The sequence below is a fragment of the Delphinus delphis genome, chromosome 7, assembly GCF_949987515.2.
Source record: "Delphinus delphis chromosome 7, mDelDel1.2, whole genome shotgun sequence".
In the NCBI taxonomy this organism is placed as follows: domain Eukaryota; kingdom Metazoa; phylum Chordata; class Mammalia; order Artiodactyla; family Delphinidae; genus Delphinus; species Delphinus delphis.
Genome location: NC_082689.1, coordinates 62798802 through 62820319, shown reverse-complemented (window position 1 = coordinate 62820319; position 21518 = coordinate 62798802). Strand labels below are relative to the sequence as shown.

The following is a 21518-nucleotide window of genomic DNA, read 5'->3' as shown; positions in this document are numbered from 1 at the left end:
GAAGAAAGGTAGGCCCAGGAAAAGCTAAAGATTTGTGTAGCAAACATTCATATTTTCTCCTCCAGAAGAGCATTGGCCACAGCTTCTATATTAAACACGCTATAAGACAAGCCATGGAAACTCTACTCTGAGTCATTTTTCCATCAATAAGAACCACCACCAATTTCTAATAAATGTGGCTACTTCACCTTAATCTTTAAACCACTATCTCTTGTCTTCACTGAAACGTTAGCAATGATTCTACCTTCTCAGCAAAATCTGCAAAGCAACAGTCTCAAAAGGCACGTCTTCCTATGAATTTGTTGTTCTCTATAAAACACACTTCTGAAGCACACACCACACTCTAAAATATCCACTATAAACTGTACCTCCTAAGTGAAAGAATTAAATCCTTTTATAAGGAACGTTAGCTCATTGATGAAATTTCTATTCAAGACATGAGATGCAGCAGCCTAATCTGCACGTTTCTTTCTACCTCCATCAAGCTTGAATTAAAAACGTCTTTGTAAGAAGGCTCCATATGGAATACAAAAGAAACCTTTCAAAGTCTTCTTCTCAACATACAAACCCTGAAATCTATTTTAAAAGTTACTCTGAAAACAAAGAGAATTTTTTCTCCTATTAGAGCTGAATATTCCCTCAGCCTTCCTTACTAGTGGTCATCATTATTATTACTCTCCATGAGTCTATCTTCATGGCCAGTGCCTTACCTGGTGCACAAATATGGCTGCAGCCCCCATTAAACTGATCGCAAGGATTGTGACACTGCTGTTGGTCCTTCACGACAGCACGAATACCCTTAGGCAGGAAGGGAAGAGTCGTGGTCATTGCAGTCTGACTTGACCCATCATATTTGTTTGCTCGGTAAATTTTTTTATTGAACCAGTCAGTCCAGTAAACATACTGGCCATAGACAGCCAAACCAAAAGGATTATTGGCTCTGCTGACAATGACCTCCCGCTCCAGGCCCTGTAGAGTGATGCGCTCAATCTTCTGCCTAAAACGAAGATGGGGGGAAAAAAAAAAAAAGCTGGAATCCAGAAAGAATAAGTTTCTCAACTGGTACCCAATGCCTGAGCCCAACCATGGCTTTACACAAGCCCCCAACTTTCAAGTGCAGCATATGGCAGCAAGAAATGTTTCTTCTGGTAACGGGAGAACTTCATCTGCTTATCAAACAATGGCCTATATAAATCATTGATTTCCACATATTAATATAACCCACAAGTAATCCTACAAAGGGAACCAGACTAACATTTGAAAACGGGAGAGCATTATGAAATAATACATGTAATTGCATGGTACTTGGTGTTTAGTACAAAGTAGTCACTCAATAAAATGTGAATTACATGGCACTTCCCTGGTGGTCCAGTGGCTAAGGCTCCGCACTCCTAATGTGGGGGACCCGGGTTCAATCCCTGGTCAGAGAACTAGATCCCACATGCTGCAACTAAAGATTCCCGCATGCTGCAACTAAGACCCGATGCAGCCAAATAAATAAATATTTTTTTTTAAAATGTGAATTACTTTTCCCTTCCCACTCCCTTAATGATTTTTTCCATTTGTCATTTACTTTGAGATATTTACCTAGAATGATCCAAATTTAGACACAAAACATCACTGCTTTGTTTTCAAGCGAGAAAATAAAGATGAAGTTGTTAGGTGCTCAGTGGCACAAGACCAAAATCATAAGAAAATAAGCAAGAAAAGTTAAGATTCCCACCATGTAGACACCAGCCATAATAAACAAAATCATCTCATCTCTTCAATCATTCGGATGATTGGAATGTGAGTAATTTCAGGAGTACTTGGAGAGTTACATATAAAATTAGAGCTGACAGAAGTTTATAAGCAAAACACTATGAAATTGAGAAGAAGCTGGCACAGAAGAAAGAACTTTTTTGAGAAGACAACGAAAAGACAAAGACTGAAGGAAAATGTTTTTACAAGATACTGAATGCTAAAGCCCAGAGAAAACTTACTATCAGTGTGCATTGAAAAGCCATTCATATTTTATGGTACTTACATGGGGCCCGTAAATTATAAATTGAATGACTACATTTGTAATTATAGTTGAAATTAACTTGTCTAGTAATGCATCTTTAGATGCCTTCAGTTCACAATTATTCAATCTCATGATATACATCAATTTTCACAGGTGTATTCACCAATATTTCATCACATTATGCATATCCCTCTTTTTCTGAAGAGGGAGGAAGAAATCTTCTCATCAACACCCGCAGGAATAACCAAAGACACATACAGATTAGCATCTGCCCAGTAGAGAAAGCCTTCTTCATAGTCCAGAGTGAGCCCGTTGGGCCAGACCAGGTCACTGTTCACGATGGATTCCCGGAAGTTTCCTCCCAGTGTGGCTCTCTCAATTTGGGCATTAGTACTCCAGTCGGTCCAATACATGTACCTAGTGATCCAAAAGGAGTCATAATTCATCACAAAGAACCTCACTCTTTTTACTTAAGAAAGATGGCAGCATTCTTTAACTGTAAATTGACACCAATATGGCAAAATGAAACCCTACTCCATTCCCATCCATACAACTTGCCCAATGTGGATTTACTGAGTCAGAGCATTAATTTGCTAGTATGCTGCCAATTTTCCTAGCATCAACGGGAGTTCCTGCCCAGGTAGAGTCACTCATGCTCTTTCACCCTTGAATTTGTAGCTACAGTGCTACAAGCCCACAAAACACTGACTCTCTATGAGCATAAAATAATTTCAGACCCCACTCCCTCCAGAAATAAGCAGACCATGGCATACCCTTGGCAAGGATCTAACACAATTGCTCTTGGCTTTGTAACTCGGGCTATCACAGTGTGCTTAGACCCATCCGTGGCAATGGACTTAATTGTCTGGTTGGTGTAGTCACTGTAATAAATTCTTCTATTGATCCAGTCAAAGGCAATGCCCTCAGGATTCCCTATGCCTGGACATACACCAACAAAAACACAAAAAGAAGTTAGAGTCTCAATATGCATTTTAGAACCCCTGGGTTATCCATGTGTGTTGACCCCATTGTGTCTCCTTCCAAGATAAGCTACACTTAGTGTGCACTTACCCGAAACAACAACGGTGGGAGAACTGCTCCTTGAATTCAGGTTGACATAGGAAATCTGGCCTTTTCCAGATTGTAAAATTTGTGTGAAGTAGATTCTGTTATCTATGCTGTCATAGTCTAGGGCCACGGCAATTCTTTCCACGCTTATTGCTGTGAAAGGTTGACTATAGTCCTCAGGGTCAAAGTGTAAGCTCCTCAAGGAATCATCCAAGGCAAAGATGAGGAAATTTTCTGATGAAATGGCACAGCTCTTGCCATCACCTTGCAGGGTCCCAAAGGCACAGCCACATTTTGGGGTGTGCAATTTAGGCAGAGCAAAGCAGAAATGGGTGCATCCTCCATTATCCTCCAAGCAAGGGTTGTTGTCGACCTCTGCTGGTGACCGGGGCTGAGCATTCTGGTCAAAGATGGTCACATCTCTTAGCCAGTCGATATTGTCCCTTATAACTGTTGGTGGATCTGTTTTATATGGCTCCTTGCTAGCTTGGAAGATTTTTTTTAAATTCCTGTCTACCCATATGATGGAATTTCCTAATATAGTGATGGCATATGGAGCAGGGTAACGACTGCCAAAACGAATTACTTCAGATTCCCCTCCATCAATGCTGACCCTTGCAATTAAATCTAAAGCATCATCAACCCAATAAACGTAGCCATTGCTAAGGTCCAATGCCAAGCCCCGTGGCGTGGCAACGATGTTTGATACAAGCACAGTTCGATTGGTACAGTCAAGAAAAGAACGTTCAATCTTTGGGTTTTGTCCATAGTCAGACCAGAAGAGGTATCTGTTCTTGGGGTCTACAACAATATCCCTGGGCATATCCACTGTGGTTTTAAGGAGAACACGGCGATGAGTGGTATTGATCCTTAGAACTTCTATCAGTGTTTCAGACCTAAAAGCATTGGTGAAATAAAGATTTCCTGCAGAAAAATGAAAGAGCATGCTGATGAATGGAAAAACAAGAAGGAAGAAGAAGATACCGTTTGTAAGATTGAGGTTTGGGTCAGTATATGTTGTCTTTTCCAGGATGATAGATTAATATCTCAGTTTAGACTTAGAAAAATAAATATTTACTCTTAGGAACTAAATAGATTGTTTCTTCACATTTAAAGAGAATGTAACTCTCTTCAGCTTCTAAAGCAGATCCGAATTCATAGCAAACATCATAACCCACTTTCTACTGAAAGGTGTATTTTCCAGAATGTCCTTCCTCTTCTACCTGAATCTTCAAAGACTCATTATCATGACATACCTTCTACTCCAACACGATGAAAGGAGCAAAGAGTGAGAGCCAGCAATATCTCAGGTTGTTACCTATGTCATCAAAAGCTCTTTCTGTTTGGCATTAACGCGAGATCTTTTCTTGCCTTTCTAAGTAGTGTAGAGGTTTTCATCCCAAGGACCTTCTAAAGTCACCAAAACAAAAGGCCATTTGCCTTTGGGCATTAAAGAACAATGTAAATGCTAGAATAAAAAGCATGGCAGGAAGATAGTTTAAGGAATAGAGAGGGAGCCCGCATTGATTCCATGTAGTCAGAAGTCTGTTGTACTGCTACTAAGGGTTGGCAAGCTTTTTCTGTAAGGGGCCAAACAGTAAATATTTTAGGCTTTGCAGAGTATACAGTACACTCTACTCTGCCACAGTAACATGAAAGCAATCATAGACAATACATAAATGAATGGGCATAGCTGTGTTTTATCTATATCCTCAGAAATAATGTAGTAAATTTGTAATCAACAATGGAATTTAAGAACCAAATTAAAGCTTTAGCTAACCATATTACCATGTTTACTACTGGCAATTAATTATTATAGTATCTAGATTTTCATAATATATTTTAATATTTCTAAGTAATATCTATTTGCCAAGCTTGATAACACACAGTGATACCTATTTTGATATAACGGGATTATATTCTAGAAGTACAATACATTTGTTTGTCAGTGTATCATTAAAATTCAGTGGTAATCCAAAATTAAGTACATGAATCAGTATAGCTAAGTTAATGTAATATTGGGTCAGGCATTTCAATTTAACTACAATAAAGTACCTAATAATCAAAACGGTTTTCATACATTAACATGAGGAAGCAATTAAGAATTCGGCAAGTAAAATTGCTAACCTTTAAAGTAAATGTCATATTTCATGGTTTACATTATATTTTGATATCCCTTTCTCTGTGAAAATTTAGACATTTCTAATTTAGAAATTAGACGCTCATTTAAGTGTGAAATAAACCTACATAATTAAATATTTCTATCCATTTTGCCTACAGTTTGATCCTGTTAATAATAGAAGCAAATGAGATAATCTCTAATGAATCTGTCAACTGAAACACCTTATCATTAACAGACACAAGTCTGTGACGTTTATTCTAAAAACACAATTCAATCTATTTTAAGTAATCTCAATAAACATTCAGAAAAACAGATCTGTCGCACTTATGTTAAACTTTATAGCATAAATAAGATGATAAATAAATAAGAAATGCAAACATGAAAAGCCTTTTCAATAAAATCACTATATAGCTTACCCACCTGCTACCCAATCCACTGCAATACCCCGGACTCCATTTTCTCCTATCCCATCTGTAATGATGTTTGTAAAGCTAGACCCATCTGGTCTGATTCTACGGATTGCATTATTAGATGGCACAGAGTTGCTAAAATCACACCAATAAATAAAGCCAGAAGATACGTCCACATCCACGTGCAGTGCATTTCGCCCTAGAATATTTAAGAAAAGATCATTAAACAATACTCTAGCTTGAACTAGAAGTTTTAAAAATGTCTGCCCTTCCTCTCAAACTCTCATTCCCAACCCCCTCTGCTCCAACCATGCCCCCATTATGAAATAAAACTATTTATTTCCCAGTTGCAATGAGCACATTTACCCCCAGATCTTAGTTTCTAAAAACCACTTCCCACAGTAAAGAGCACTGGCTCCTGGGAGAAATGGCTAATTATAGGTTTGGGAAGGGAAGGTACAGGTGAGCCTGGAACATATTTATTAGACCAAGAAACAAGGAAGCACTCAAACACTAATGGGATCATGTCGAAAAAATACAGGCAGTCACTTTGAGAGGCTCTCTCCTGCCAAAATGGATTGCCTGGAGCATCAAAAGAATAATTATGCTAAATGATTCTACACTGAATTAAAAAAATAAAAACTTGAGTGCATGTGACAGTAAAAAGGAGAGCTCTCCTTTATAGAAGAATGAACGTAGGGACTTCCCTGGTGGTGCAGTGGCTAAGAATCCGCCTGCCAATGCTGGAGACACGGGTTCGATCCCTGGTCCGGGAAGATCCCACAAGCCACAGAACAACTAAGCCTGTGCGCCACGACTACTGAGCCCGCATGCCACGACTACTGAGCCCGCATGCCACAATTACTGAAGCCTGAGCGCCTAGAGCCCGTGCTCCGGAACAAGAGAAGCCACCGCGATGAGAAGCCCACACACCACAACAAAGAGTAGCCCCTGCTCGCCGCAACTAGAGAAAGCCCGCGCACAGCAGCAGAGACCCACCGCAGACAAAAATTAATTATTTTTTTAAAAGAATGAATGTAGAAGGAATGATAGAACAAGAAAAATCACCATTTTGCAATGCCCAATTAAATAATCATTTCAGACAAGGATCATCAATGGCTCAAACCAATGAATAAAAGGTGCTTAGGGAAAAACATATTCATGGGTACCAAAGTGTGGCCCCAAAGATTTCATACAAATTACAAAGGGGGAAAATAAGCAGAGACTTCACGGTGACCACCTTAACCAAGTGATCAAGCTTAAGCATTACTAAGAGGGGCACAAGCTGACATTATGTCCTTTTTAATGAGGTTCTGTATCAGGGACACAGCTTCATCTGTGAAGGATTCTTCTCAAGTGTGTTCAACCCCAATCTAATCAAGCAATTAGACCTAACTTTCATTTCATGGGAAATCAGGGTATAAATTGAATGACAAGTTAAACGACACTATGAGGAAGTAATCAGACATCCTCAATGTGAGATGCTAAAAAGACAATAGGTTTGTCTCTTCAAAAAAATCACTGTCATAACAAAATACTGGGGTAACTACTACAGATCAAAAGACACAAAACAGACATTCCAAATACGATGCATGAATCTTGATTAGATCTTGGCTGGAACAAATCCACAGTTATAAAAATATTATGAGGCCAACAGGAAAAAATACGAATTAGATGATAATGCCCTTCAAGCTGCATGCTAAGTAGACAGGGGTGAAGTGTCATGATATCTGCAATATATCTTCGAAAGGTTCATTCAAAATATATGTATATGTATGTATACACACATAAACACACAGAGAGATTGAAGGCTCAAATGTGGTGAAATGTTAAGAATGGTTGAATCTAGCGGGTATGAGGATGTTCTCTATACCTTTTTTTCAACTTTTCTGCATTTGATATTTTTCAAAATGAAAAATTGGTTGAAAAACTTAGTGACTTTATTTACAAGATGGTAACTTAGATCCATGACTTTTTAGAGATAAGAAAAGAGAGATGAGTCATGAGGACATGTGAATATGGTTATCAAGCAGGAGAAACAAGCTTCCTTATGTACCAAATCCAGACGTGGAGAAATGCTTTATGGTACCAAGGACTTCAACATGGCACCAGATGGAGTCAGATGTGACTTATACTGGAGTTGGCATACCTTGGCCTGCCACTGGCACCATGGCTTCTGAATGATCTGACAATTCCAAGCTAAAGCCCCTGATTGCCCACAGCGTGGAAACAACAATGAAAGAGTGATATGGGGAGCAGGTCCGGTTATCAGGACTGAGTTTAAATCCGGTGGCACAGGCACACGAGAACAGTCTTCCTGGTACAGGCAGGCAAATTTGCTGACAGGCATTCACGTTGTTGCTACAGCCATTTGAGGATTCGGAGCCTAAATGAAATCAAAATTAGTCTGTAACTTTTCACCCCACCTACTTGCCACTCCATGTCAAATTTTTCAACTGAGTCACCAAATAAGTCATTATAAAATTAAGTAACAAAATATGGAATCTGAGTTAACCTAAAAACAATATTGGAGAGCCTACTGCTTATAGAACTAACATGTACAGAGGTTTAAAACAGGACCACAACTATATAATGGTTATATAGCTTATATATTATATAATAATAGAGAATGGAGCACCAATTGTTTTTCTTCCACAAATCATTCAAGAATTAGAGGAATTAGGGAGGTCAGTCAACAAATTCTAATTTTTTTTTTTTTGCCCTCTTGACCTATGTACTGGCATTTTAAATTATATCCGTTTTAATTACATGATCAACACTGTGATGAGCATTTGATTTAAAGTATATTAAATAAGAATATTTGAGGGTTTTTTGAACATGCAATCAAATAATACCAAGTAACAAACCTAGGTTATAGGACAGCAAACAAATCTTTGGCTAGCTATAAAATATTTCAAAATTATAAAAAAATAATCTCCAGAACATAATGTTAATATAAAGGGGCAAGTCAGAAGTTAGATTATCTCTGGGAAAAAAATCTATTGAAAAAGGCAACATCTAAGAGTATTCCTTTTAAGATTAAAAAAATTCTATCGTGTTAATCACTTTCCCAGCAGATATCCAACAAATACTTACTGAGCACCTCCAATGCTCCAGCAACTATTCTAGTTACTGGGGAGAGAGTAAGAAACAAGACAGACAAAATACCTGTCCTTATGGAGGTTACCTTCCAATGAAGAACCCAGATGATAAACACATACGTAATATGTCAGGGAGTACGATAAAATAAAAGCAAAGTAAGGAGTTTAAAGTGCCGTGGAAAGAATGGGAGTAAGTTTACTCTGCAGTCAATCTGGCCTTTCAGATGCCAGCTTAGTCTTCGACACTTAGCCATGCTTAAGACATCGTTATAATTTTTTAAATATCTTGGGGTAATTTCAGTTTGCATGCATGTGTATGCACACCGTTTTGTGCGTATGTGGGTCTGTTGTGTGGGCATGTCAGTGTGCAGACACCCATGAATAAATATATATACACCCATGAATATGTATGTTTCAGTGACAAATACTCACCATGTCTTTGATAAATTTGAAGGCCCCTGAGATTTGGGACATTATCTCTCAAGACTATTTTGTTGGCCCCAGTAGCCTTGTCAACCCTTTCAATGACCTCATATTCTTCATCGGTATAATAAAGGAAGGGGCCGTAGACAGCAAGTCCCCAGGGGTAGGAAAGATGGTTTACCAGGATCATTCGATTTGTACCATCCACGTTTCCTCTTTCAATCTGAAAGATCAAAATTTTCATTATTGACTCTTTCATGGTGCAATGAGGAAAATGTTTGAAACCAATATTCTCTTAATAATGTTTCACATGTATATAGCACTCTCTCCTTTCCAGGGATTTCTGACTGTATTTCTGACTATATTTGATAGTCACATCTACGTAGGTGAGACAAACGTCATTGTGCCCATTTCACTGACGATGAAGCTGAAATCCAAATAAGCCAATCAACTTTCTCAGATGGCATGGTGACGAATAGGGGACTAATGCCTGCATGTGATCTTCTGGTCAAGGATAATACACATTTAATGTCTAACTGGCCCTGCGTTTAACATCTTCACCAACTATTTCTGCAACAGAGATAGGAAACGTGCTCGACACACTCACAGCAAGACAGCAAGATAGCGCTGTTATATCAGCACAGTAACGAGCTTGAGTCAAAATGACTCTGATGAACTAGGAAAGAACTCAAGAATGAAGTTTCTAACGGGAAGTGACAAGCATTCTGCTCTGGAAGAAAAACAAAATGTAGACATAGCTGGTTTGATTTCATTCCAGAAACTTGTCTCAAGTGCCTCCTCTGCGCCAGGATCTGAGCTGAGTGCTGGTAAAGAGAAACGGGGTGTGGCTCCTGCCTTCCTGGACAAGGGAACCCAGCAGTTATGAGAGCAGGTTATGCCCTAGAAACAGACAGAGGTTCTGGAAGGGTAGAGAACAGAGGAGATAAGCTCTGAGGGGAGCTGCTGAGGGAGTGACCAGGACCAGATGAGCTGACCACGCTTGGCTGAAGTATCTGGAGCTACTTATCTGGGCCAGGGTTCCAGGGTTCCTTGTGGTTTTATGAAGACCACATGCCTCCATCACTAAAACAGGTTCATTAGTGAGGGTCGTGCTCTCGTCAAGGCTAGAGAGAAGTGGCCCAGAATGGTGGAAGTGGCAGAAAAAGGCTGGACCTGAGAGAAGAGGCATGGGGACAAGCTGCCAGGATTTTGTGATGATTAAATAAGGATGTGGTTATTAGACTGAAGGAGGAACATGTGGGTTCTAGCCTAGGAGAAAGGATGCAGAGTCATACCGCCAACCAGCTCACAGATTCCAGAGAGCGGAGCAGATGTGGAAACAGGAAGGGGAGGGGCCTGGGGAGTCTGGTCTGGGACACACTAATTTGTAAGCAGAAGCCACACCATGTGGCACGAGCTTCTGCAAAGTGCTTTCACACACATCACCTACTTCTTTTTCAACATTATAAACACATATCAGGAGTGAAATGAGTACTCGGCGAGCGGTCATGAACTGAAAACCAAACCTACCGGACAATTTTATGGAGAGCACCCATGTCAAAGACAGCTCTGAAATCACTCCTGTTCTTTAAAGCAAGGAAGAGACTAGCACACACTCAACATCCAAAACAATATTTTAGTTGAGCAATAATTATTACTGAGCACCTTCTATGTGCCCAGTCCCAGCTCAGCTGCATAAGCACAGTAGTGAAGATCATGAAGATCAAATGTTATTTCTGTCAATGAATGGAATTTATAGTTCCTGCTTCTTATGGCAGAATGTAATGAACTCCACCTTCGAGTTTAAAATTACCAGGAAAGGGAGTTTTCACACATCCATCTACCATGTTAGGACATTAGAGCGTCATATGTAGCTGTGAGGGGACACTGAGCTCAGAAGCTTGCTATTTTTTTTTTTCTTAGTCTCTGCAATCGGAGAGCCTTTGAGAACTTGCAAAGAAAAGCACTGAAATCACTGAAACATGAAAGAAAGGGCTCTTAAAGGACAAACACAAAATGAGAAATGGAATTATTTTATCTTGAAGAAAAAGAAAGAATGAGGGAAAAAATAAACATTCTGTAAGGAACCATGCACACCCTATAAAGAACTGGACTTCAGGGAAAGAAGTTATTGAGAGAAAGGGCAATAAAACACTGGTACAAATGGCCAAGTGAGATTTCTTGAGAACCACTGCCAGACAACTCAGAACAATCAATGTCAGCTGTGCAAGCTCGGCGACAAAGAACAGCAGACTAGAAAGTGTGCTCATACCACTCCCGTGCTGCTGACTGCCCAGTAGAGTTTCTGCTCCTCAATATCGAGGGTGATAAACGCCACATTATCAAGGCTCCCAGTAAAGAGAGTTTTTCGAGATGTACCATCCATGTTGGCGCTGGCAATCTTGGGGGGAATGCCACTGTCGGTTCCTCGGTCTGACCAGTACAGTTTCCTACAACCAGGAAAAACAAAGGCATTAGTGAAACAGATGCTTTCACTACATATTGAAATCTTGGGGGGAATGCCACTGTCGGTTCCTCGGTCTGACCAGTACAGTTTCCTACAATCAGGAAAAACAAAGGCATTTAGTGAAACAGATGCTTTCACTACATATTGAAATGAAAAACATGTCTTTCTTGTCCTCAAGATGCACACCATTCAAGGCAGGAAGTCTGAAACGTTAATATCTTGTTACATCCAATGTGGAGGAGTCCTTAATCAGTGTTCTGTAATGTCTGTATACTTCTTAGTTATTATTGGGGGAGAGGCCATTTAAAATGGTATCTGATACAGGATACCATTTTCCATTGGTGGGCAATTCTTTAGCTTGGTCACACAGGAAGTTCACAGACTAAGAAGAGCCTGTATCAACAGTCGATCCTTTTCAAAGACTCAGTATGCCCAGCACACTAGGAAGGACAAAGCTAATGTAAATGTGGTCAAGTACCTCCCTGATCACCTCTCAGCCCTCTTATTTAATTCTTTTCCACATCATCTACCACAAGACCAGCTACTTTATTTTCTGATTTTCGTGATGGAAAATGCAATGTGTACACATGAACCCTAATCAGCACACAGAATTACCAAATCCGTGATCCATGAAACTTCATTAAAATATACGAGGGTTGCTTTCCATTTACAGTGAGGACATAACTTCTAGACTCGAATCCAAGTTTTCATTCCTTTCTATCTCACCTCCTGCTATAGCCTCAACAGACAACCCTCTCACACTCTTTCCCTATAAGTCCTCGAAACACTTAATTCCCATCATCTTTATATGCATACCTCTTTCACCACCAATCCAAGATACCCATCGCATGAACCTCCTCTTCAATTCTAAACTTCTCTACCTCTAAGTTCTCAGACTCTAAAATTCCCTGCTTCAACCCAACTCTTCCATCTCTTCCTTGCTCCTATTTTATTTCTTCCATTGAACCTGTTCTTTGCGCTTAAAACTTGTCTGAGCTCTCAATCCTTCAGGCCCTCTATGCCTGGACCTCATACCATTGTAACCATTTTAACAATATTCTGATTTATTCTCATGATCTCCCATTGTGCCTACCTTGCTAACTACTAACCCTGAGTTCCTGTCATTCTCTTCTTTCTCCTTTCCCATGCCAGGCTGCCAGAAGTTTTCTGGACAGAGTCACAAAACTCTTGTGAATTCTGAGTTCACTAAAAATTTAAGCTACCGAAACTTAGCTAAGAACTCTCATCCTTGACTGAACATTTTCTTCCTTCCCCTGACCCTTTCCACTCCAGTTCTGATCAATCTTTCTAAAATACAGATTAGGTTCTATCATTCCCTTCCTCCAAATTCCCTGCTGGCTCCTTATTTCTCAAAAAAAATACAGTGCAACTCCTTAGCATGACATTAAAGTCCTTCCCTAGACTTCCCTGGTGGTCCAGTGGCTAAGACTCCGCACTCCCAATGCAGGGGGCCCGGATTCGACCCCTGGTCAGGGAACTAGATCCCACATGCCACAACTAAGAGTTCGCATGCCACAACTAAAAGATCCCTCATACCACAACTAAAGATCCCGCACGAGGCAAGAAGATCCCATGTGCTGCAACTAATACCCGGTGCAGCCAAATAAATAAATAAATATTAAAAAAATAAATAAAGACCCTCTCTGATTTGTCCCCAAATGACTTTAGCTGCTGTATCTCCCATCTAGTCAATTGCCCCCTACTCGAAGTCTCTGGTTCCAGCCCTCTACACAATCATGTTAAATGCCACCATGTCTCTGGGCCTTCACTGCTCTTTGGCCTCAAGTACCACTTCTCAGCTGCAACCCATCCTGCACCTGCTGGAAGCCTTCTCATCCTTCAAGGTCCATTTCAAGTGTTTATCCACCCCCTTAAAACTTTCCACATTCATTCAAAGTCAAAATGCATTATTGTTCATTCTTATAATTCTATTTTAAAATGCCTGAAATTTTTATTTGTTTGGAATTAATTTTAAGTTCAATGTTATTAATTTGAAAAACAGAACACAATACACATTAAATATAACAGAGTTATTTCTTTCTTACTGAGATCTAAATTTTTCAAATGTCAGCATATAAAATCAGAAAAGGCCCTACGTTTGAAATCTTCCATTTTATTAGACCATAATATTAACAAGGGTGGTGCTGTATAGAAGACAGACACTACTTATGAATGAATTCTCACCCATTAACAGGATCAATAGTTATGCCAACCGGAAAACCAACTCCAAGATTCGTCCCATCATTGGTAATCAGTGTTTTTCCGTATCTGACATCTCCTCGGAGTGTCAAAACCTATATAAGGGGAAAATAAAGAAAGTTATGATGAAGGAGAACTTAAACACACAACGAATTCAAAGCATGACTGTGGTGAATGGGAGGGTTTGCGTGATATTCAGATAATCCCTAATTGCATTTCAGGGCTATGAGAAAATCAGCTCAATAGAAAATGGGAGTAAGAAAACAAAAATCACCTCTCAAATTTCTATTTTCAATTCACCTAAAGTTCCAGGAGAGGATATTTATACGGAAAAAAGAAAGATTCAAATGAGTGAACATACAGAATCATTGCCTGAGCAAAACTACAGAAAAAGATGAGAAAACTCTGGAAGACCAGTGAGAACCCCCCAGGTCTCCTGTACCCCAGTGACTGGGCCATAGCATGCAGTGGCCCATCACTGCAAACACAGTTGATCAAACAGTCCAAATTTACACAGAGTTAAAGTGAATTCTGTGCCAAGTTAACAGCCTGAGTGCAAATCCTGACCCGGCCAGATCTGACTATAGGACCTGAGGCAAGTAAGTCTACCTCTCTGAACTTTATCAGTAAATGTGGATGACAAATTCCCTTCTGCGTAGAGGTGCCAGGAACGTGAGACAATGCATGTAAAGTGCTTCGCACAGCACCCAGCACAACTGTATTCAATATTTTTTATTGATCCATTTATTGGGACCTCACTATGTAGCAGGCCTTATACTAAGCATTATCGGATTTGATCCTCACAGTAATTTTGTGAGATAGGTGGCATTATTATGCTCATATAATGTGATGAAAAAGAGGCCTAGAGAGGATTTGTGGTTTTCCCAATGTTATGTTTTTAAGTCATCTTGCTAGAATTGTTATAACCACAGTGTTAGAACACTGTGAAACACCACAGAGGGGTATGGATTACTGGACTGGACGCAGTTTCTTATAGAAACAAGGCTATTTTGGTATGCACTTCAGACAGTCTGAGATGAGAAAAACTCGTAAGAAATAAGAAAATACCTTTTGATTTCCATGAAGGCTTTTCTATAAAATTACATTTCAACACAAACTGATGATTTGTGTTTGTTTCTATCTCTGTCTCTCTATCTACATACATCTCTCTCTCTCTCTCTCTCTCTCTCTCTCTCTCTCTCTCTCTCTCACACACACACACACACACACACACACCACACACACACCCTTCTCTCCCTCACTCTTCTCTCTATATTTTCTCTCTCCTGTGTGGTACGTTTCTCTCCTATTTGGACTAAAATAATTTTTCTCTTTTCAATTTGCCTCTTCCTGCTGCAATTTCTCTCCTTTCCCTAAGGATGGCTTTGGTTCAAAGGGAAGTCCGTCTCCTTGTGGGTTTTTTTTTTTTCTCTCATTTTTTAAAAAAATTTTACATCTTTATTGGAGTATAATTGCTTTACAATGGTGTCTTAGTTTCTGCTTTATAACAAAGTGAATCAGTTATACATATACATATGTCCCCATATCTCTTCCCTCTTGCATCTCCCTCCCTCCCACCCTCCCTATCCCACCCCTCTAGGTGGTCACAAAGCACCAAGCTGATCTCCCTGTGCTATACGGCTGCTTCCCACTAGCTATCTGTTTTACATTTGGTAGCGTATATATGTCCACGCCACTCTCTCACTGTGTCACAGCTTACCCTTCCCCCTCCCCATATCCTCAAGTCTCCTTGTGTTTTGGCAGAGATGGAGCTCTCTCACACACGGCCATGCTGTAGGGTTCACTCTTCAGCTACAGAATTGCTTTTAGTGAGTGAGCACACAGCTACCCCTAGCGGAGGAGCTGGAATTAAATGTGAGTTTCTCCTACTCTGGAACGGATATCATACAGGAAAACAGTACTTGGACACAATTTCTGTTTCTTTAATCAATCTAACATTCATCTGGAAGAGTCACAATTGATACCACCAAAGGAAAAAACCGATAAAAACACTAAAGGGGCAATTTACCTTTATGGATAGTCTAAATATATTGATGATTTGAGGGAAACGGGGCTCTGTATTCGCAGGATACCTTAGCGTCAAGTACTTTTACTTACTGAACTATTAACCCCATTTTATGGATAAGGAAGTACAGACTCAGAGAAGTTATATAATTTGTCCAAGGTCAAACAGCCTGTGAGTAAACACCGTGCTTAGTCACAAAATGCATTTTCGTATCTCAGGGTCTTTATTCAAGTGTTTTTTTTTTCCCCCTACTTCTTCATCATGCAGAAATAAAGGATGGTCATCCTTCAAGACTCAGCTCTCAAGTAACCTCTTGGGGGAAGCCCACCGTTCTCTCCCCACACACTTACTTCTGTCCTTAATCACTCTCTTTATATTCAATGCACATATCGCACTTACACTGGAGCAAAGATATTTGTTTAGGTGTCTAGCTCTCAGATGTGTGAGCTACTTTAAAGCAGGAAAAACAAATGTTTGATTCATCCTTGACTATCCAGGACTAACCATGGCACCAATCCATGGAAAGCCTTTCCTAGTGCTTATTGAATGAATGCATAAAGGAGCAAGCAAGCCAGACTCGAAGCCAGGACTCCAAAGCAGGTTCTCTCTCCTCTGGACCTCACTGCCTTTGGAGCACAATTACCAACTTCAGGTTTCCGTGGTTCAAGTGGCCTCACCAATACACACACATGCACACGCACATACTCAGTTCTTCAACTGGTGCTTTTCTGTTGTATCTAACCCTGATGGAGGAGACATGTGCCCTGTTCTTGGAAGAGTATCAGTCCAAAAGAGAAGACCCAGGAGACACAAGAGGGAAGACATATGGGAATATATGTATATGTATAACTGATTCACTTTGTTATAAAGCAGAAACTAACACACCATTGTAAAGCAATTATACCCCGATAAAGATGTTAAAAAAAAAAACAGAAGAGAAGACCCCACTTACAAAGCAGGAGCAGATTAACTGCCATTTGGAATGAAGACAGTTTTCTACTGAGTGGACTCTAGAGAGATGTGAGTTTGGTATTAAACGTCTTGGGCAGTAAATATTGCCTGCGTTTTGATGGGTCAGTGATATTTTTCGTTGAGGTTGTGCAAAATACCTTCTGTCACTGTCAAAGGGGGTTGAAGCAGGCTAGACTGCCGAACTTGTGGTTTACAACAAGGCAAAGTTAGACCACCCACCTCCCCCAGAATCAGGGCAGTGAAGCTGACTGTTTAAGCCAGTTTCTTAGCTTCTGTGGGCTTCAGATTTTCACCTCACAAACAGCTTGAACCAGATGAGGCTCCAAGGTTCCCTTCATGTTAGGAGCTGCTGATTCTACCCAGCTTGAGATGAGCATATTGCATGCGTACTGCAAATGTCCCCATCACTGTGACCGTTTCCTACACTTGCCTGCCCTCCGGAATGCTGTAAGGATTGGATGAGATGATGTTTGTGGAAGACCTTTATAAACCGTAAAGCACTGTTCTGACTATCGAATAAGCACTCCTCCTAGCAAATCTGCTCTAAATTAGCCACTTAGCTGCTGTGTGTCTTCCTCATCTTTGGCATTCATCTTTCTGAACGCCCCAAAGAGAACCAGCTTACTAACTGTGCCTCATCCTGAGCAGTGGACTGTCACCCTACTGTCGCTCTCCCAAGACCACCCCTTTGCCCTAGGAATTCTCACTCTCAAAATTACTCTGAATGAATAATCCATCACATGTTTTAACCTTGTCCCAGAGTGGAGCAAACCAGTACTAGTCAAGTTACCTCTGATTTACTTCATGTGATTTCATACCTGTGCCCCTATAGAATTTCTTCTGGGAATTAGAGTAAAAAAAACACTTATCTCAAAAAAGGAAAGCATCAAAGGAATCAGAATCAAGTTTCTACTTTCTGTTTCACTGTTGGAGCCATAGAAAGATTTCCATCTAAGAACAGAGGTAACCTATAAATTTGGTTTAGAACTGAAATAGTATTGAATACTTGATGAGGAAAGATAATGAAAATGCCTTGCCTACTATAAGCTTCCCTTTATGTTGAACTCCTTACATAATTTTTTATTTACCTTTGTATATATCTTAATAAACTATCTAACATCCTTTTATATGAACAAGTTACCCTTTATACTTAGGAGGAGACAAAGTAGGGCAGTAGAAAGTTCCAATTTTTAGGTTTCTCCTTGGCTTCAGAGACTTTGATAGTTAATATTAATATCCCTTGTGCTTCCTCCATATAACAGCATTTCCTGAGAACAGATTTTATGTGACTAAGAAACCAGTGTTTGTGTCAATAGTATTATGGAATCATTACCTTAATTGACTGAGTTCCACGATTGGTATAATAAAGGTTTCTTGATAGCCAATCTAAGGCCAGGCTCGTAGAAGCCCCCAAACTTGATAGAGGAACAAACACTGTCCTGTTGGTGCCATCTGTCTTCACTCTGTGAATTTCACCCTGGTGAGAAAGACGAGGAGGGGTGAGCTGTTTCAAGGCCACAGCTTCACTGCAGCTACTGCCAGCTACCGTGTTTCTTTAACACGCCTCACACGTGGAAGAAAGGCAAAGTTTCAGGGCCACTGGCTGGGGTTACCGTGTATAACGCTAACGCCAGCAACACTGAAAACACTGATTTTCAAGTGCATCACAGGAATATACAAGGCTTACCATTCAGGCTCCCTCTGATATCGGCTACAGAAATTTATTCCTTAACCACCACAGGCCAAAGAGTCATAAAAATAATCCAAGTTACAGGTGTGAATCAGGAGGCCAGGAGTATATTTTTCCACAGAGGTGACAAGCATCAACTACAAAGGTCTTCCCTCTCTTCCTCATTTGTATTTTTCTTGCCCCTTCCCCATCCTCACAGGTTTCGTCCCTAAAGGGTGAGGAAAGGGTCCCAGTGGGAAGGAAATTGGAGGAGTGTTCTTTTTTATCCTAGAGGCAAAGATTCTGAGTGAAGCCCACAGCGGCCACATCAGATGCTTTCCTGGAATTCCCTTAGGGAACTACTGCTTTTGGTCTTGAGCGATGATCATTTTTATGTTAGTCTAATATCCTCATTTTTATGTTCGTCTAATAGACTAAAGCTCCTTAGGAGCAAGCTTTGTTACTGCTTCCTCTTGGCATGTACTCTGCAGTTGGAAGCAGTGAGTTCAGTGCAGGGAGAAGAGTAGTCACTTAATACTTGTTGAATGGATAAATATACCCAATAGCTTAAACGTGCTTATTATCAGGTCTTTGCTCCAGGCCAACTTCCCATTGACATTCCTCACTAAATTAAAAAATGCTTAGTGGTAAATCGATTTATGTCTGGGCCACTTGACACCCAGCAAAAATATAAGAAGGCCTCAGTGCAGGTAGGCTCTTCAAGAACAAGTTGCATACTTTGAATGTTATTCGAAACTTACTGGATTTTCAAGCCAATAGATGAATTGCTCTGAGTAATCAACTGCAACGTCATAACCATTCTGTATCCCTGATATGGGCACCATAGCATCAAAGGTCTTCACCTCAGGGTTAAGGGAGATTCCAAAAATTATACTGTGTCTTACAACTATTAGGAACGCTTCATCACCTGTGAAAATAACAGAATATCTCTCAAAATTATATCCCAGACATTTAGAGTAACAGAAGGTAGTGGATTGGTACCATCTGATGGGACAAAATGCCACTGCAGAACTGCTGCAATAACTATAATGCATGATAGATATTTCACCAGATAATCCAGGGCCTTCCATTGGGTTTCAATGGGTTGCTGCATCACCAGACCATCAACTTCACACATAAGACCTCTGGAATTACCCAAAGTAGATCAGCATTTATCATACTCTTCATTAATTCCTTACTCATGCTGCTAAACTATCCAAGTTTGCTAAGAGTCACAGACAAGAAGTTCTTCCATTTCTATACACAGAATAACTCAGAGAAAGGAGAGTTGGATTTTGCCCCAAAATGTGAAAGAAAATTTATAGACTCTTCTTGGTGAATGGCAGTTCATTTGTTTTAATTATGTTCAGAAAATAACACCATACGGTGTTGCCTAGTGTCTATGAGAGACTTTAATTACTAAGTAAATCTAATTTATAATCCCACCAATTGTTGTTTAATGTCGACCTTCCACATTAGATTCTAACTCCCAAAGGGCAGTGACCCTGTCTGATTTACTCACTATTATGTCCCCAGAGCTTGGTTTATAATAGTTGTCTAATAAATATTTGCTAACTGAATGACCCCATAAATGAATAAATGGATGGATACATAAGTAAATATGTAAAGAGTACCTTCTAAAGTTCTCAAAAGTATCTGTACATTGCAACTTGAACATCTTCATAATGCCTAATTTAAGCTACCAGTTCAAGTAGGCTCTTTAATAGATAATGAGGTCCATTTTAAAAGATGACCTTCATCCAAATTATAGTCCCTTTATCAAAAAATTAATGAAGTTCACGAGTAGGGTTTTATTATCATTCCTCTGTGAGAAAAGGAAAACTTTGGAATGTGAGTTTTGTGTTATTAAGATATATAAGATATAGCACCTATTAAGACACTATATAAAATGATTAATCATTGCATACTCTTCATGGGCTAAAAATGGTGTTTGCATTATTTTGATCATCAGGGAAGCTTTACATCTTCAGCAGGATTATTTTGACAATTTTTTCTTTACTTACTTTCATGTCCAATTAGTTTTTCCTTGTTCCTGGCATTTCCACTACGGAGAAAGGACTCAATTTATTAACCTGGTACAAATCTAAAATAAAATTTGCAACTCTTCATGCTTAATACTTTCCAAAGTATTACAACATATAGCATTTAGTCTTTCACAGCAACCCTGCAAAGTTGTTTTCAGAAACAACTGAGGCCAAGGAGCTTCCCACAGCTTTGCAGCTTCCACAGGAAACAAGGCAATGAGATTAACTCCCAAGTCTTGACTCTCTCAGCTGCTCCACTATGCCTCTCTTCTGAACAACTGCAATAACCATAATAATCGTCGCCACTTATTGAGAAGACATGCTACACAGCATGCAGCAAATAAGTACTACTTCATTTAATTTCTCTTCCTGAAGCCTCATAACCCTGCTTGTTAGATAGTTATCTCCCTCCCCCAAATTTCAAATGAGGCACAAAGAAATTAGCATATCTAACCCAGGTCACAGCAAGGTTGCTTGAACTCTCCAAAACCTATGTTCTTAATCACTCCTCTGCAAAAAGTGCAGGCCGGGTACTACTTATCGAATATCAGATCACCACTCAATTCATTTGATTTAACTGCAGAAATTAAACATTATGAGTTTAAGATGTACCCTGAATATGCTGAGATGATATTTAATGATATATTAATTATATGTTATAAATGTTCATTGGTTCAGAGAAACAAGAAATATTTCCCAGTTTCACAGGGGAACTATTACTTACTCAAAACCTGATTCTGTTCTTTTTAATGGGTAATTTTTCTTTTGCTTAATTGGAAGAATTTCAACCAAAGCACTGTTAAAGGCCTAAAAAACTGCATTTCTCATCCATCAAACATGGACCTTCCTGACTCCTCTAACAAGCTCTTCCCTTGAGAGCACCCAGCACTACTCCTTCAGCCATTACTCTTCCCTGGGGATGGGTCTCAGGACCTCCATCATCAGGTCACTGCAGGTGTGTTTGAAAGGGTTTACAGCCAGTGAACATTT

The 21518-nt window shown here is 39.8% G+C and overlaps 1 protein-coding gene across 1 annotated transcript in view; it reads right to left on the bottom strand.

The window, feature by feature from the left end:
- The window catches only part of LRP2 (LDL receptor related protein 2), a 196332-nt gene that overhangs the window by 64547 nt on the left and 110267 nt on the right, over window positions 1-21518 (bottom strand). The window contains exons 32-42 of the mRNA XM_060016628.1: window positions 19245-19411; window positions 18148-18291; window positions 13802-13911; window positions 11402-11579; window positions 9139-9352; window positions 7755-7991; window positions 5616-5804; window positions 3077-3997; window positions 2779-2944; window positions 2264-2422; window positions 711-997 (exon numbers count right to left, since the gene is read on the bottom strand). Coding sequence (XP_059872611.1) covers window positions 711-997; window positions 2264-2422; window positions 2779-2944; window positions 3077-3997; window positions 5616-5804; window positions 7755-7991; window positions 9139-9352; window positions 11402-11579; window positions 13802-13911; window positions 18148-18291; window positions 19245-19411 — 2772 coding nt within the window. The remainder of the gene's footprint in view (window positions 1-710; window positions 998-2263; window positions 2423-2778; window positions 2945-3076; window positions 3998-5615; window positions 5805-7754; window positions 7992-9138; window positions 9353-11401; window positions 11580-13801; window positions 13912-18147; window positions 18292-19244; window positions 19412-21518) is intronic.